Genomic DNA, 16,507 nt, shown 5'->3' with positions numbered 1-16,507 from the left:
GTGGGGGGACCCCAAGGCTGCAGCTGTGTCCGGCAGAAGCTGTAGAACAGGGGTGAGAGTTATGGCCGAGCCAGCATGGCAGACTCCCCCATGTCTTGCTGAGTCCCCTCGCCTTGCCGGGGGTATTTTTAATCAGAGCTAGCTGCTCTTTGAAGGTAGAAGGGTTTTGTGCCTTAATGTATTCTCTCCTCATTATTTTCTGTAGCAGGCAGCTCAAACACACAATTGTACTCGTCAGCTTTTTAGTTTTTACAATTATATATATATTCTAATTAAGCCCCACTGTTTGACAAAGCTTGAATTACAGTATCATAATTCACACCCAGTATATTGCCAGGCCGTCTGCAGCAGTCAGAGCGAGGTGTATTCCATTTTTAGCGCCAGCCCACGGATCTCTTTGTGCAATATATATGTGTTTAGCTTCCCTGGGAATAGAGAGCCTGAGATGGTACAAGATTGACAGCCCGGGAGATTACGGGAGAATGCAAAGCAGGTACAAGGGCAGCAGAAAGTAATTCCAACTGCCTGACTTTTATGCATCCACCTTAGGAGCGACACAGCAGGCAGGGGAGCAGGAGGAAAGCAGGAAAGCAAGTGCTGAGGTAGCCAAAAGGGTGTCCCCAGTGACCAACCTCATCTTTTTGGTTCCAAGTTATGACGTCGGCACACACAGGCAGTTCCCTGAGGCTGGGCACCCACAGCTGTGCTGGGACCTCTGGGCAGGGCACTGGGGGAGGAGGAGTTTGGGAGAAGAGCCCTGTTGCTGGACCTCTGGGCTGCATCCTTGCAGTGGGGTTTCTGCCATCTCAGCAGAGACACAGCCCCAGAAGTCTGTGGGGAGTAAATGGCTGCTCTTCCATGGGCACGGGTCTGCCCTGCAGCAGCTGGGGTACCTGGGGCACCACCGAGGGTCCCTGGGGACCTCTCCTGGCACAAGCAATGGCACAACACCACCAGCCAGAGCAGGGATCCCAGTCAGGATAGAGCAGAGCTTTGGACTTGCTGATGCCTCCACCACTGCTGTCCGGCCACTGGCCCCAGGTACTGCCAAACATGTGGGATATTTACTTGTGAATCCCAAATTCTTGCTGACTGCTAAGGCCAAAGCACAGTTGTGTGTGTGTAGGGAGAGCAGTGCTCCTCAGAGCTGGGGTGTCACACACAGTCTCTGGGAGCAGTGCTGGTGGGGCAGGTGGCTAAGGACAGCTTCTGTGCAGCTGCACTGCTCCCTGCAGACAGGCCAGGCTGCCTCCTCAGCTCAGACATCCTCCTCAAGGCAGCTCTGCCTTAAAAAGCAGACTTTGAACTTCCAATCTATCTCCTCGGCTGCTGCCAGGGAAGACTGGCTGCCCTGAACAAACAAGCTGTCAGCAGCCTGCCAGGGCAAGGGGTGGAAGGGCTCTAAGTGTGAGAGAAAACAGTCCCCTGCATCCACCCCAGCAGTGGGACCAACAGCTGATGCTGGGGGTACATCACTCCAGCCCAGGGCATGACCAGTCAAGAGCAGTGGGACACATTCCCCCAGCTGGGATGACCCCTGCTCCTCGTGGGGGATGAGGGAATGCTGCTGTCCTTGCTCTCTATTCTCAGTGAAACATTTTGATTTTCAGAAGTACTAATCAAAAATCACTCTTGATTATGGCAAAAACAACCTTTGCTGAATTTTTTTTAATGCAATTAACAAGGGTATATGGTAATTCCAAGCAATCTCGCTCTTGAGATTAAAGGAAAGCCTGCCAGGAAGCACATGAATAAAGCTTTAAGATGAGAATTTGCATAATGAAGACTTTCTCTTTGTGGAGGGACTGATGGTGGTTGTGTTTGAAACCTATTAAGGGAAATGCCTACAAGCCTCCACTACAGCCAGGGCACTGCTGTCCTGACCCCGTGCAGGCTCTAACGCCTACGCTACCCTCGGGTCCCTGCTGGGAACCTCAGCTCCACGACAACTCCAGCTCTGCCCCATCCTCCAGCCGGTGCCCCGGGATAGGGCAGGAGAGGCAGCACAGCCCCAGTGCAAGCTCTGGAGTCTGCAGCTCAGGGCAACACCCCTCACTTGGGCTCTAAGCCACAGGATAACACTGCGGTTCTGTGCGCTGGGGCAGCCGCGCGAGAAACAGGTGTCTGTTGCAATTTGATTTCCAGACTTACTAGGAATCACATAAATTATTTGGCAGCGGTACCTGATAAGCTCTACACTCAGCAGGGATGATGGAGCTGGTGAGGAAAACATGACCAGCAAAACCAGCCTGCACCAGGCTCCTTCCCAGCAGACATCACTGGCACCATGATGTGGGGCCAAAAGGGTGAGTTTTGGTGAGTAAAGGTGAGCCCTCACTGGGACCTGCCTGGCCAGACACTGGATGCTCAAGGGATGCAATGCCATCCACCCTCCATCATGCTGAGGGCTGCACAAAGGTCCAAAAGCATCTTCTCCCCATCTGGTGTGGAAGGACAGATCTCCAGGTTGCTTCCAAAGCACCTAAAAAAGGAGCACCACCCTGCACTCCCTGCCGTGTCCCACAGCCCCAGGGGAGCAGCCAGGGGCTCAGCCTCTGCTGCCATAGCCACACTGAGAGCTGCCAGTAGGTCCCTCTGCAGATACCAGACAAAAAACACAGCAGGGAGGAGTTTCTCATCTGCTGCCCTCTTGCACAGCCTTTCCCACTCCTCCACAGCACGATTTAAAACCACAGAGGGAAGAGCCCTTGACTTCTCTTTGCCAACAGCTGCATCTGGTAACTGGCTCGCCCAGAGCCCACCCTATTTACCAGGGGCCGGCATGGAGGCTGCAAGGAACCCTTGAAAGCTGAGAGCCCCTATCACAGACAGACAAACACCTCTGGGTGCCAGCAGCAACCCTGAACAGCTCCGAGGGAAAACAAATCTCCATCAAGGTCAGCAGGACCACAGCCAGGAAAGACTTTGTGTGGGGGTTTCCCATGAAATGCCTTGGGCCGGCAGCTGATGGTCAGGGCTGCCCCATTTCTGGCTCCACAGCAGCGCCCTCCCTCTGACTCCACAACAAACAAATATTTCAGCAGCTCTTCCATCCCAGCACGGTCCGAGACCAGGTAGCCCTGCTCTGGCAACACACGATGCCAATCCAAACAGTTTTCTTCAGTATCAGCACTCAAAGCTTTCCAGGTTTCCAGGGCTCTCTGCCATCTCTGCGCATGGAGTAAGTGATGTTCTCTAAGCAACTTCAATATGATAGCTGTTCTTTGAGGTTTGTGTCAAAGAGAGCTCTGCCGCACCACTGCCAAAAACGGCTTTCAATTAGTCCACAATCAATTGCACCCGGAGCAAAAAGCTGAAAGGTTTAGAGCACGAATATTTAAGGTTCCCCCCCTTCTGGGGTGTGCCTGAGCCCAGCTCTGTACTTGTGATGAGGATGGGGTGATGCCCAGCTTTCCGTGCCTGGAGTGGGTACCAGGACATGGTGGCCAAGGACTAAGGAGGGCAGGGGGAGCTCAGCCTGTCCTGGCCCTCACAGGAGCTCTGCAAACCTCTGACCCTCCCTGGGACTGTGGGAAAATGCCCCAGCTGTAAACCTCAATAACTTAAAGGTGTATCTGGTAAGAAAGGGAGCTGGTTTTCCTTTCCACTTTCTTGCTGTTTGTTTGGGATTTTTTTAAGGAAGAACAATTTATATACCTAAAGGGGAAAGGATGTGGAGAGCATCATTATTTTATTCCCACACCCCAGTCACTTTGCAAGAGGCTGAGGGGAAATTAGCACTGACCCAACTGCACAGGATAGAGCATGGTTTAAGATGACTTTTCAGTGATGGAAAAAACAACAGTGTCACCCTGGGCTCGGGTTTGTCCCCAGTAGGTGCTGCGTGCAGGCCTCTGCTGGTGAACTGGATTACTGCCCTGGCAGCAAGGGAAGGGGAGACGTGGGGGTACCATGATCCCACCACCCAGCAGGCAACAGCCTGGTTTCTCCAGACAGCCACAGTCTGGTGCAGCACTGCTGAGAGCCAGCCCTGTCAGGGACAGGCAGGCTGGGAGCAGGAGCAGGATTTGAGCTGAAACCCCTCAAGGGCACTTGGTACTCCCTGTGCCCAAGTGCCCTGCCCCCAGACTTCACTCAGCCTTACCAGGCAGAGAGTGGGAGACATGGACCCCAGCTCATCTGGTTTGAGATTCCTAGTGAAGGTCAAAAAACACAGCAAGCTCCTTTTCCTCCTATAACTGGGGGTGCAGGGCTGAAAATTGGGGGACATGCTGGTTTTGGCTGGGGTAGAGTTTGTTATCTTCATAGCAGCTGGAATGGGGCTGTGGTTTGGATTTGTGCTGAAAATGATGTTGATAATACAGAGATGTTTTTGTTGTTGCTGAGCAGTTCTTACCCAGAGCCAAGGCCTTTCCTGCTCCTCACCCACCCCACCAGAGAGAGGCTGGGGGGCACAAGGAGCTGGGAGGGGACACAGCCAGGACAGCCGACCCCAACTGACCCAGGGGATATCCCAGACCATATGGCACCACGCTCAGCATATAAAGCTGGGGAGGAGGAGCAAGGGGGGACATTTGGAGTGATGGTGCTTGTCTTCCCAAGTCACCATTACAGGTGATGGAGCCCTGCTGTCCTGGGGATGCTGAACACCTGCCTGCCCTGGGAAGTGGGGAATGAATCCCTTGGTTTGCTTTACCTGTTAAACTGCCTTTATCCCAATCCATGAGTTTTCTCACTTTTACCCTTCCAGTTCTCTCCCCCATCCCGACGCAGGGAATGTGAGCAAATGGCTGTGTGGGGCTGAGTTGCCAGTTGGGATTACACCACAACAGCTGCTTCTGTGTTTTCCTGCCTGCTGTCCACCCAGAAAGATTACAATGTACATTCACATTAGCCATTTGATTTCTGCTAACACATTAAGTAATGACTACGAATTTGCCTACGGCCAAAGATGCCTGTTTGTCAACCAGACAACAAATTGTGGCATGAAAGCATTTTGTTCATAATCCAGTGAAGAACAACTGATGACAAAGTCAGTGATGCACAAGCCCAAAGAAAACTGAAGCAGGAGATTAAATGCTTATCACCTGATTCCCGGTGGAAAAAGATTATTCTCACCAGATAAAGATCAAGAGAAGATGCTGTAGTTAAAAGTAGGTAAATAGGGAATTACACGGTAAAAATGCTGATTCATCACTTGGGATGTGATGCTCCTGTCGCACTGTGCTATTTAAAATCAGAAGCAGAGCAGTGGTGGGAATGAAGACTTGGGCAATGCTGACAGATGGAGCGGGGCTCTAGGAAGGCATGGGGGGGCTCAGCCTTCTCTGGCTGAGGGGATCTGTCTGCCCTGTCACCGCAGCTGCACTGCAGGGCTCCCTCCTGGCCACTGCTGTCCCTGCCTTCCCACAGCACCTCCCCGCGCAAACATGGGGTATTCGGGTCAGGTGGGGAGCGGTTGAGACTCCACCCCGTGCTGCTCACTGCCTGCACCCTCCTCGCCCACCCACACTCCCACTGTGCTCTGGGTGATGCGGCTCTGCGGCTCCTGGAGCATCCCAGATCCAGGTGGTGCTGCCGAGGGAAGGAGCCAGCATGGAGAGACGGCAGGGTGGGGAGCTGCACCCTCCAAGTAGGAAGCAGCACCAAAGACCTGCTGGAGATAATTTTGAGCAGGCGGTGCAGGAACTGGTGGTGATTTTTTAACCACCCAGACAGCAGCTGTGAGCCCACCCCTCCTGGCTCGCCCACATCGAGGGAAGCTGTGCCACATCCCTCGGCCTTTTACAACAGCTTGTTTTCAATAAGGTGAGTTTGGCTCCTCACTTTCATAGAGGAGCACTCTGTGCTACTGATGTAGCATGAAATAATTTAAACATAGAACTTAAGAGCTCACTGAGTTCAAAGAGAAATCCCGCAACAGGTCGCTTGCTCTCTCTGACCCTACTTGGAGAGGAAATAGCACCAACACTTACAAACCCAACTGTTTGCAAACTGTTGTGGCTCTGAGATTTTCTCTGTGAAAGTATCTACATAATTCACTCAGTTAAGACCATCACTACAAAATAGAAAGAAGAAATACACTTTCTTTTCAAACATATGTTTAACCTCACTTAAAAATGCTCTATTTTCTGCATGAAGTGAAAGACATGTTTGGGAACTGTGAGTGTTTTTAAAAGCATACATGAGCTCAAAGCTTAGTGCTGTCCGGGGGGGGGGGGGGTGAGGGGGAGGGGTGGGGGGCAGGGGCCTGAAATAACTAATTCCAGTTTCTTGGCAAATAATTACACAGAACTGAATGGAATGGGCTCAGTGTCACTTGACAGTGCAAGAGACAGTCTGTCACCAGCAGCAGTAGCTGGGGCCCAGCGAGTGGGGCCAGGCTGAACACTCACCCCAGAGGAAGCACCTGGGGCAGAACCCAGCCTGTGGCTGGGTCATGAAGCAGGGCTTTGTGTGGGGCTGAGCAGGGGCTCAGAGCAGGTTGCACCAGCTGGAAACACCACCCAGGATGGGATGGTTTGATTTTCGGGGGATGCAACCTCTTGTGCCTAGCGTTGCCTCTTCTGCATAAGGTTACATGGTGATTTGAGGTTGGACGCTAGGAGGAATTTCTTCACAGAAAGGGTGATTAAACATTGGAATGGACTGCCCAAGGAGATGGTGGAGGCACTGTCCCTGGAGATGTTTAAGAGACTAGATGTGGCACTCAGTGCCATTGTGTGGTTGAGGTGGTCATCTTTGGTCACAGGTTGGACTCAATGACCTCAAGAGGTCTTTTCCAACCTAACTGATACTGTGATTCTCTGGCCAGAACTTCTAGGGTAAGAAACTGCGCCAGGTGAAGTTGCACCAATTCTGGGTCTTTCTACCCCTTCAGGCTCTGTAGTGGAAACCCAGCAAAAAGGCTGTGTACCAGATGGCAGGATGGGACCTGGGGAGGTTTTTACTCCAAATGAGGTAGAAAGAGTCTACATTAGTCTGGCATTATTTTCACTCAGATTTTACTGTCTGGAAAGATGATCCAAGTCCTGCAGTAGCAGGAACACCTGACTGGAGGTGTCTGGTCACCACAGAGATGTGTCCCACCAAGCTGCTCACGTTCACCCCATAGAGAGATCATACGGAGATCGGACATTACGATAGAGACATTCCCCAAGCTCCTACTCCTGAAAGAACACTTTCATCAGCAGACAATGCTTTATGGACACAAGACTAATGTGCTGTTCAAAATCTTACCAGCTATCTAACATCTGTTCTGCAGCACAAGCACCTCTTTTGCCATCCACAGCTGGGGCTGGAAACCTCTTCTGCTTGTTTAGCTTCTGCCTTCTGTTGCTGGGCTACTGAAATGCTGGATTGCCCATGCTCCCTCTCTAGGCTGCCCGAGGCTTTCTAAAGCATTGAACTACGAGCCTAGCTGGTAAAAAGCTGTAAGTAGATCTCCACACCTTCTACCCTCCCAGAGCCAGAGCTGCAGTTACCCCTAAACACCCAACTCCAAGCGTGTCCTTCTGAAGCAGGATTTCAGTAAGATTATTCCAACTTTGACGAGTTCTTTTTACCCAGATTTCTTTGTGCATAGGCAAAGAGAGCATTTCAATGGGCATACAAAATGCTGAGCAGCTCTCTTTTCCCAGCACCTTGTTTGCTGGAGACAACCCCGTACCAGCCCGCAGAGCATTCCAAGAGCAGAATGATGCAGTTCCCAGCATCTCTCCTCCCTGTCTGAGCCACCACCTCCAAAATGTTGCCAATGCCTCTGGTTTTACTCACTTTGGTTTTTTTATGCATGTATGTGGTGACAGCACCAGATCCCTACAGCAACCTGGCCCTCTCCTTCCCTGAAGATGCTGCTCATGTGATCAGGTAACTCAGGGAAGCAGAGCTCACACTCAGCATCAGCTTTCTGCCTGTGGTCCCCGTTCTCCTCCCACAATAAGTTTCTGTGTTTCCTAGACAAGGTTGAAAAGCAAAGGAAAAGGATTTTGGAGTGACTGCAAGGCAATTTTGTAAATATGTATTAGCATTAACTTCGCCCTCATCGCACCAGCAGGCTCAGCTCTCAGAAGATCAAACCCAAAGCTGACCCTGAGCAGCTCCACTGAAATCCCTGTGAGTGCAGAGGCAGCGCTCACCTCTCTCTTTGCCATGGCTACCGGGCTTGTATTTCCTTCTCAAAAGTGTTGTTCCCTCAGCAGTCACATTCCCGTGCTCACATCCTAAATCACAGCTAGTGACTCCAGCATCTGGATCCCCAACTTTGAAGTTTCCCTTTCAAAGTCCTTTCATGTTCTACATTTTGATGTGCCATGTTCATCTTCTCCCGTTTTCCTCTATTTGAGCACTTCCACTGATTGTGAATTATATCAATCAGCTTACAAAGGAATTATTGCAAAGGTTTTCTCTTTGCCATCAGTGTTATGTAGTTTATTAAACATATGTTTTGTTATTAGAGTGGCTTCAGAAGCACTGTCTAATAAAACCCCAGTTTTTCCTTTAGTTAATTGTAAAGTCAATGCCTTAAACCTTCAGGAGATATTCTTCCAAGAAGAAAACAAATTTGGGTTTAAACCAAGCAGTTTTAAAAGTTTATTCTAGTCAACTCAGGAGATCAATACGCACTTCTGTTTTATGTGCTTTAAGGGCTGAAATGTTTGCAACAGATGGAAGGAAAAAATCGCATTTTTTTAGAGCGGGGAAAAGACCCCAAGAGCTAAACAGCCATTTCCAAGTACATTTATCACTAGGCTGGTAGAAGAAAAAGTTTCAAAATACAAGTAGAACTATGGAAATTAATTATTTCCACATCTATGTACATAAATATCTGAGCATGGCACATTTAATTAATGCATATTTGTTCAAAGATCAGAGATAATTTGTAAGAAAACCAATTTGGCTTCTCCTGCTTTGTCATACACACTAAAGACACTATCTAAGTAAAAATTATTCTTTAAATGTATTACTTTGACTCGCCGCTGATACCTGGTAATTATAACTTTAATAACACAATAATGTAGTATAACAAAGATTTTTAGCAGCTATCTCCTTCAGTTTCGACAACAATGCCAAACCAAGCCTTTCTCTTCTGCTCCTAATTAATTCCTCCCCGCAACTCTTGCAGCACATCTGTGTCAAGTGACCCTGGCAAGTGACGGGGCACAAAGACACGGGATTACCTGGCGCTGGCACCCCCTTTTCTGCCAGCTGTATCCATGTCTGCCCAGTGCAAAGTGGAGTCCAGACACTTGAAAAAACATCTGGAAAAGAGATGGCTCCGGTCTGCTTTCTCCGTGCTCTCCGTTGGGCACTGTCATGCGGAGCTGGTGCAGGGGAGCCGCCCGCAGCGACTGCAGCCAGCGGTGCAACAGTTATTATATACAGCTCATCATACTGCCTAGTACTGCTTTCACATTTAAGTAGTTATTCTAATTGCTGGTGGGACACTGTAGTCACACTCGAGAGGAAAGGTGATCTGTGAGACTGCCTGTGAAGACACGTGTAACAACACAGAGAGTCGCTTGTCAGTGCTGAGACGGCAACTGTGGAGGACACGCCCAACTACCCATCGCCGTTTGTAGAGTGAAGGTTTTCTTCAACCTTTTCTTACACAACGTAAAGCACAAAAACCGCACGTGCCCTTTCTGCCTGGCCTGCGAGGGGAAACCTTGCGCTCCCTTCAAAAAGCCCTCAGATGTCAAATGTGCCAGCTTTCCATGAAAACACATCCATGCATTTCTGTACTGGCTTATGAAAGTGAGGAGAGGAGAGGGGAAAACAATAAGGGTGGAGAGTTTCTTGTTTGACCATCTTACTGTTTTCCACAAGCACGTGGCTATCCCTGGATGACTCATAAACATGAACCATAACTACGTTCTGGAAAAGCCACAGATCTGTGAATTTAAAACACCGTGCAATGTGCTGGCATAGGGAATGCTTGCCTCTGGCTGCAGCCAAGCGGCTTTGCAGAGTGTTTGGTTTTCTCCACTGTCTCAAAATACTTTAATGCTTCTGCCCTCCCAACACACTGGGAATATGCCAGAGTTTAGCAGCACTGGAAAATGGGTTGGTGCCCTGCAAGCAATGCCTGTTTCCAGCACTGCAGCCACAGACAGACGGGCTGTGGGCAGAAGGAGCTCAGAGGCACAGACAGATGCAGCACGGCTGTGTCCGAGAGCCCACGGGTAGGGCACTGAAGCACACAGTCATGAATGAAGGGAAATGCACTAGAATTTGATCAAAGAGAAACCCAAAGCCGGTTTTTTTCAACTAAAAAGTGAAGTTTGCTCCTGCTTTACTGGACAGTCACAGACAAGACACACATCACTCTTGTGTCACTGGTGGATCTGGACGTCAGTTGCAGGAATCATGCTAAGTACTGATGATGTTGTTTGTTATCCTAAGTTCTTGATAATTTGTAAATCTCCGAGCTTCCAAGAGACGGGGCTGCCCTCAGGCCACCTTCGACACTGCTGGAGCAACTGTTTCAGAACAAGAAGGCAAAAAACAAGCTGGGAAATAGAGGCAATGAAGAAGTGTGATTTCTATTGCTGCTGTTCTGAAGAAATGGCATTGGAGCGCCCTGCCTGGGAAACCCACTGCCTTCCAATCACCTGTTACTTTCCCACGGGTACAGGATGATGGCAGGAAGGTTGTGCTGGTATCCAAAAGGCCAGTTCAGTGCTCAGGTGGGGAAGGATTCCCAAGGCTCTCTCAGGGTACTGCAAAACTGCTCCAACACATTTGGGGGGGGGGGGGGAGGAGCAGGTACCCACGACGGGTTGCGAGAGCCACTGCTGGAATACCCCGGGGGAGGAACCAGAGGCCACGTGGAAAGGCTGTGTCACACTCCAGCCCCTCGGTTCGGTGTGTCCCATGTCGGCAAGGCTCTGCACGGGAGAGGTCGCAAGTGCAGAGCCCGCTTCCCCTTACACAGTGATTGCCATGGAGAGGCAATTTAAAGCAGTTCGGAGAGGAGACAAACTTAATGTTGTTCAATTACCTGTGAAGTCTCATGCTGGCAAGAATGATTTATGAATGTTCCAGTAAAATTCATTTTGATACAAACACAGCCAATGATATTTAAGAGCTGGACCCTGCAGCCCAAGAGCTCCAAAATGAAACAAAACAGCATTTTTGTTTGCCCATATTGCGAAAAACACAGAATGCAAATAGCTTTAGTACTGACTAATCAGATTTTTTTTTATTTTAACCTAAAATCAGGACTTTATGCACCATTTCAGCTCAGCCTGTCAAGCAGATATCCACCAATTAAAAATGCAGCCGCTAACCTGGTCAGCATAAGCAACTCTGTACCATGCTGTTACCATTCCAGGTGCACAAACAGCTAAGTACCAAATGCAAACAAACTAATTCCAGCTGACCCATGGAAAACCTGATCTATTTCAACAGCAAAACCTACTTGGGGTTTGGTTCACTATCTGCTTTGATGCTATCATCTAACCAGTCTACACTTGCTGGGTGCCTCCTAGCTAACAGCAGATTTTGTTTAGAAAAACTTTCCTGGGCCCTTTTACATAATTGCTGTCTATTTTCTCTGTATAACCTTTAGAAGGACCCTTCTTTTCAATTCAAACAAACATCTTTTTAAGAGTACTGTTGCGTTTTTTTAAGGAAACAAAGAGTTGTTTCCTTAAAAGAGTTTGCATTGATCTTAATGTCTCCCTCCCTGCCCTCCTGAAAAAAAGGTAATTTTTTTCCTTCCTAGTTGTTGTTCAGCTGGGACCGATTTCTGGGTTAGACTATTCTGATCTGCAGAAATAACAGTGGGACCAAAAAAGAGTGAGAATGCAACCAGCAGCTCGACAAATTTGGGTCACACAGAGAATCCGCTAATCCAACAGCCCAGCGAGCAGAGAGATAAACCCAAACTCCTTTCGCGGTGACTCCATGACTACCTCTGTTTAGGATTAGCTGAGCCCCGGGCTGCTCCAGAGCTTTATACCTGCAGCATCGCACATCTTAAGCATCGCTGTGACACTGTCACCCGGAGGCAGACGCTGCGCTCCGACATGCGTCCGGCACCAGCACTGTCACCTAGCGCCGGGCTCGAGCGGCCCGACCTGCGGGTACCGGTGCGGGACCGGCCCCATCGCGAGCGGGGGGAGCAGGAGCAGGGGGGCCGGAGGCGGACAGAGCCCAGGGTGGGGTCCGGGAGAAGAAGGGGGGACAAGGATCGTCTGCGGCCCGGCCCTGATGCACAAGCTGGCACCCCGCCATCCGCTGCGGAGTCGGGGTGCTCTGCGCAGGGTGGAGCCCGAAGGACGCAGCCCCCTCCCCGAGGCGATCCCCGGGGGTGCATCCTCCCAGGTGGGGCCCCTCCTCGGGCCGCATCTCTCCGGCCCCGTGAGCCCTCCCGGGGCAGGCTCCGTGCAGCCGGGGGAGGATCCAGCCCGAGAAGCCCCCACGGTGGCGGGGCCGCAACCCCTGCATCCCTCGGGAGCAGCATCCCGCGGGGTGCCCCTGACCGGGGGGGGGGTCCGCCGTTCCTGGGCCGGGCCCGGCGCCGCGATCATGCGCACACCACACCGCGCCCCCCGGGCCCCGCTCTCCCCCCGGGCCGCTCCCTCCCGCCGCCGCCCCGCCGTGCCCGGCCCAGGCCGCCCTACCTGCGCCCAGCAGCGCGGCGAAGGCCAGCAGCAGCCCCAGGAGGCGGCGGCCGGCCATGGCGCGGCGGGGCTGCGTCTGCCGCGGGCTCGGCTCCCGTCTCCGCCGGGGCGGGACGCGGCCGTGAGGGGCGGGCGCTCCGCGCCACCGCCCCCCGCCCTCCGCGCCGGGCCGCGCCCCCGCCCCGGCCCCACACAGGGGAGAGGGCGGCTGAGGGGAGACCCCGCGGCCCCCGGGGGATGGCCGAGCCCCGGTACCTGCCGGCCTCTTCCTCTCGGCGAAAATGCGGCCCCGGCGCGCATCCTTCCGCCGGGCGGGAGCGGGGCTGTCTCCGGCGGCAGCCGCACATCTGCTCACCCGAGCGGGGAGATCCGGGCGGCAAACAGCGATGGGGAGACGCGCAGGGAAGCGGGGAAGGGTTGGGACTGCTGCTGCCGGACCCCACCGTCCATCACCCCCCGGGAGCAGCACCTCGCGTCTGGGGGAGCCCGGAGGCAGCAGCCGGGGGGCAGGGACAGCCCCGCGTGGCCGCGGGCACGACCTCCGGCGCTGGGACAGCCGCGTATTCCAGCTGGGAGGCCGCAGAGGTGCTGGCGTGGGGCGGTGGTGCGGGCCTGGGGGCTCTGCCCTGCTCCAGGGAAAGTACAGAAGTACAAAGGAAGGAGCTGCTGCAGTTTCACCCTTTAATGCCAAGTATTTAACGTGGAGGTTATGGAGCTATGAATTGTTGGCTGGAAGCGACCTCTGGAGGTCTCCAGCCCAAAGGCCCCCTCGGAGCGGAACCCATGGACACCAGGTTACACGAGCCACAGCCACATCTGAAAACCTCCAGGGCTGAAAGCTCTCCCACCTCCCTTAAGATGACCAGTGGCCGTGCTATCCCTCTACCTTGGGAAGAAGGTTCTCCTGGGTTCAGTCTGCCCCTCCCACTGACCCTTTAGCCATCACCCCCAGCTGTGTTGGCCCTGTCGTCTTAATAACAGCCCTTGAGTAGCTGTAAACCGCTGTCAGAGCTGCCCTCAGCCGCCTCCTCGGCAAGGCAAACAAGCTACCCCTTTGTGCACCGGGTGCTGGACCCTCTTCTCTCTGGCTCTTTTGAAGGGGGGTAGGGAATTGTTAATAACACGGTAACCATCTTCTTTGGGATATTTATATGTTGTTTTGCTACAGAAAAGGGGATGAGGATGCAGCCTATTTTTAGGAGGTATTTCTGAAGCTTTAATGGGGACTGAGAGCCTGAAGAAGTGTCTGGGACATCGTAGTCCCGTGTCACCTCACAGCAGCTGGTACACGCTGCTGTTCGCGGCTGCTCCAGCCGAGTGTCAGGACTGCCTTGGGTCCAGAAAGCCCTTTTTTGTCCTTGGTGAAAACATTACCTGAAAAGACAGTAGGCAAGCAGACCTCTGTAGAAGCGCCTGGGTTGAAGGATGCGGTGGGATAACAGGGGCAGGGATGCTGTACTTCTGACTTTCATCTATGGCCACATAGCAAACTGCAGGCTCCAAAGTGCCTTTCCTTGCGGGGGCAAGGTCCCTCAAACCCACACTGGGTGCGTTTCTGTGAGTTAGTGTAGTTGGGCACGCTCGTGTCATCGGAGCTACAGACGCTTCTGTGCTGTGCAATTCTCTGCTACTACAGCAACTGAGGGGAGTGACGGGGGTCCCAGATACAGAGAGGCGGTGCTGGGGAAGATGCACTTCAGCTGCTACATACGGCCGTCTGTACATTGACAATATTGCCTCTCTCCCTGTTTATACAAAGAGAAATTCAGAATTACAGTCCCGTTCGTGTCAAACTAAAGGAAACTAGCAGGACAGCATTTGTACCTTCCCCGTCTGGTTCCCCAATAACCTCTCCGTGTGCTATTTGCATTTCAATGGCTTTCCAAGCCTCCGGTAATTGTTGGGGGAGGAGGCGGGTAAAAAGGCTATTATAATATTAGCGTTGGATCAGCTTTAGCGAGCCTGAAGGCATGAGAGAGCATCGTGCAGCTGATGCAACCCGTGACAGTATATTGTTTGCCGTTCTGTGTGAGCCTGGGGTGCGCACCGATGCCTGGGAGTTGATTCATAATTACAAAGAGATGTATGAATGTAGCTTTGAATGGGCAGGAAGGCAGCAGCAGTGCTGCGCTCCGAAGCTGGAGGGAAACAGGGCGGTACGAACCAGGAATTCATATTGGAATCATGCATCTGGCTAAACTCCCTGGCATCCGAGGGTGCCATCCCGGTCTGGTCATGCCCAGCTGAAGCTGGAGCTGTGTGTGTCTTTAAGGAGGCCGAGCCCAAGGCAGCTGAAAAGCCTGGGGCCCGGCCAGCAAGTGACTCAGCATCGCCTGACCTGTGCCCGGGAGCCGAAGCTATTCTTGGTTCGGGCTGTGTTTAAGGCAGCTGAGCTTAAATGCTTCCAAATTGTACCACAGAGGATGCGTTGTGAGGCTGGAGCATAGCATGTTGTCCAGGGTTGCAGTGCCGTCTGCCCGTCGGATCGCTTTCCTCCGAGCTCGACGGAGCTGTGACCTTTCCCTTTTCTTCTCTTGAGCTAGATTAAAGCTGTAATCTTTAAATAGCGGGATAAACAGTCATCAGAAAAACTTTCAGTGGAAAAATGTACTCACTTTCCATTATATTTTAACAGGTGTCAAGCTCAACTCTTCTTGCTGCCATTGAAAATCTGCTCCCTGGGCTTAGCAAGCTTTTTCGAACTGAGCAAAAATATGGAAAGGGGAAATGCTGATTGGGAAAGGGAATACTGGATCACACAAAAATCTGATTTAGAATATTTTTCTTCCTAAGTCTCTTCAAATAATTTAGCAGGCTCAGAACATGTAATGCATTAGATCTCAGAGCCCCTCACAGGCACCGATCAATTACCCTCGGTAAGTGATGGACACATAAAAAGCATCAATTTAGCTGCTACTGAAGTGCTGGTGTTTTAAAAGCAGAACGGGCTGTCATGTAGCAATGCACAGCCTTGCCACACAGTTATCTGGGATGGAAAATGAAAATACACAATTTAAAGCGAGTCATTTCAGAGGCTGAACTATGTGTCTACCTTAGTCTGTCTCCTGCCTGAGGTATTGTTTTATGGCACTATTTTCAAATACAACAATTCTTTTTTTAAGTAAAAGATTTGCTAATTTGGGGAGAGATTTTAAATTCTTTAATGAAGCTAGAATGCATCTGGCCAAATTTTCTAGATACCTTGTTTTCTAAAGTCCTTATTAAAGTTATGATCCATGTAGTTCCTTAAAAAAAAAACAAAAAACAAACAAAAAAAATACCCAAAAAGGCAAGCAGTAGTATGAGATGAGAGCTACGAGCAGCGCTCAGCCTGCACCACCCAGCAGCCCGCGGCTCCGGGACTCGGGGTACTCCCGGGCTCTTCAGTCACAGCTGCATCCCCGTGCAGAAGGAAGGAGTGGGTTTTGCTGGGCAATGGGCTGGCGGGTCGCCACGCTGCCGGCTCTGGTCCTGCGCCAGAGCTGACATCCAGCAGACTTTTCTCCTCCAGTGCCAGCAGCTGAGCGGAGGGAAGCGGCTCGGGGGCTTCGGGACCCGGTTCGCCCAGCCTGCGGCGTTCTGTGCTGGCTCCAGGGACTTGTCTGTTGGAAGTCACGGCTGAGTAGAGCTCCCTGTAAACAGCCTTACCTGCTCCTCTGCCTGCCAAGTGTCGAGTACTACTCGCTATAACCCTCTTCCCAGAGAGCCTCCAGTCTGTTTCCTTGCAGATCCGATGCATTGGGGAATATTTGTACAGGCTAATTTTAAAGTCTGTCAGTTCTCTGCCAACACTAGCTGTCTAGACTCCTGCTATAATCAAAGGTGAGAGGTAGGTTCCTAATTACAGTGAATCACACCCTAAAAGATCCCTTGTCTGTATGGAGAGCGCGGGCACCTTACATAGGTGATTAAAATGG

General features: G+C 51.6%; 1 protein-coding gene across 2 annotated transcripts in view; it reads right to left on the bottom strand.

Annotated features, from left to right (window-relative positions):
* Nucleotides 1–12,697, bottom strand: part of CD99L2 (CD99 molecule like 2) — a 31,092-nt gene extending 18,395 nt beyond the window's left edge. For both annotated transcript variants that reach the window (XM_039571892.1, XM_039571893.1), the window contains exon 1: nucleotides 12,591–12,697. In XM_039571892.1, the coding sequence (XP_039427826.1) occupies nucleotides 12,591–12,648 (58 nt within the window). In that variant the 5' untranslated portion in view covers nucleotides 12,649–12,697. The remainder of the gene's footprint in view (nucleotides 1–12,590) is intronic.
* Between the last annotated feature and the right edge of the window lie 3,810 nt (nucleotides 12,698–16,507).

This window comes from Corvus cornix, chromosome 4A (assembly GCF_000738735.6).
Source record: "Corvus cornix cornix isolate S_Up_H32 chromosome 4A, ASM73873v5, whole genome shotgun sequence".
Taxonomy (NCBI): domain Eukaryota; kingdom Metazoa; phylum Chordata; class Aves; order Passeriformes; family Corvidae; genus Corvus; species Corvus cornix.
This window is presented reverse-complemented; position numbering and strand designations above follow the sequence as displayed.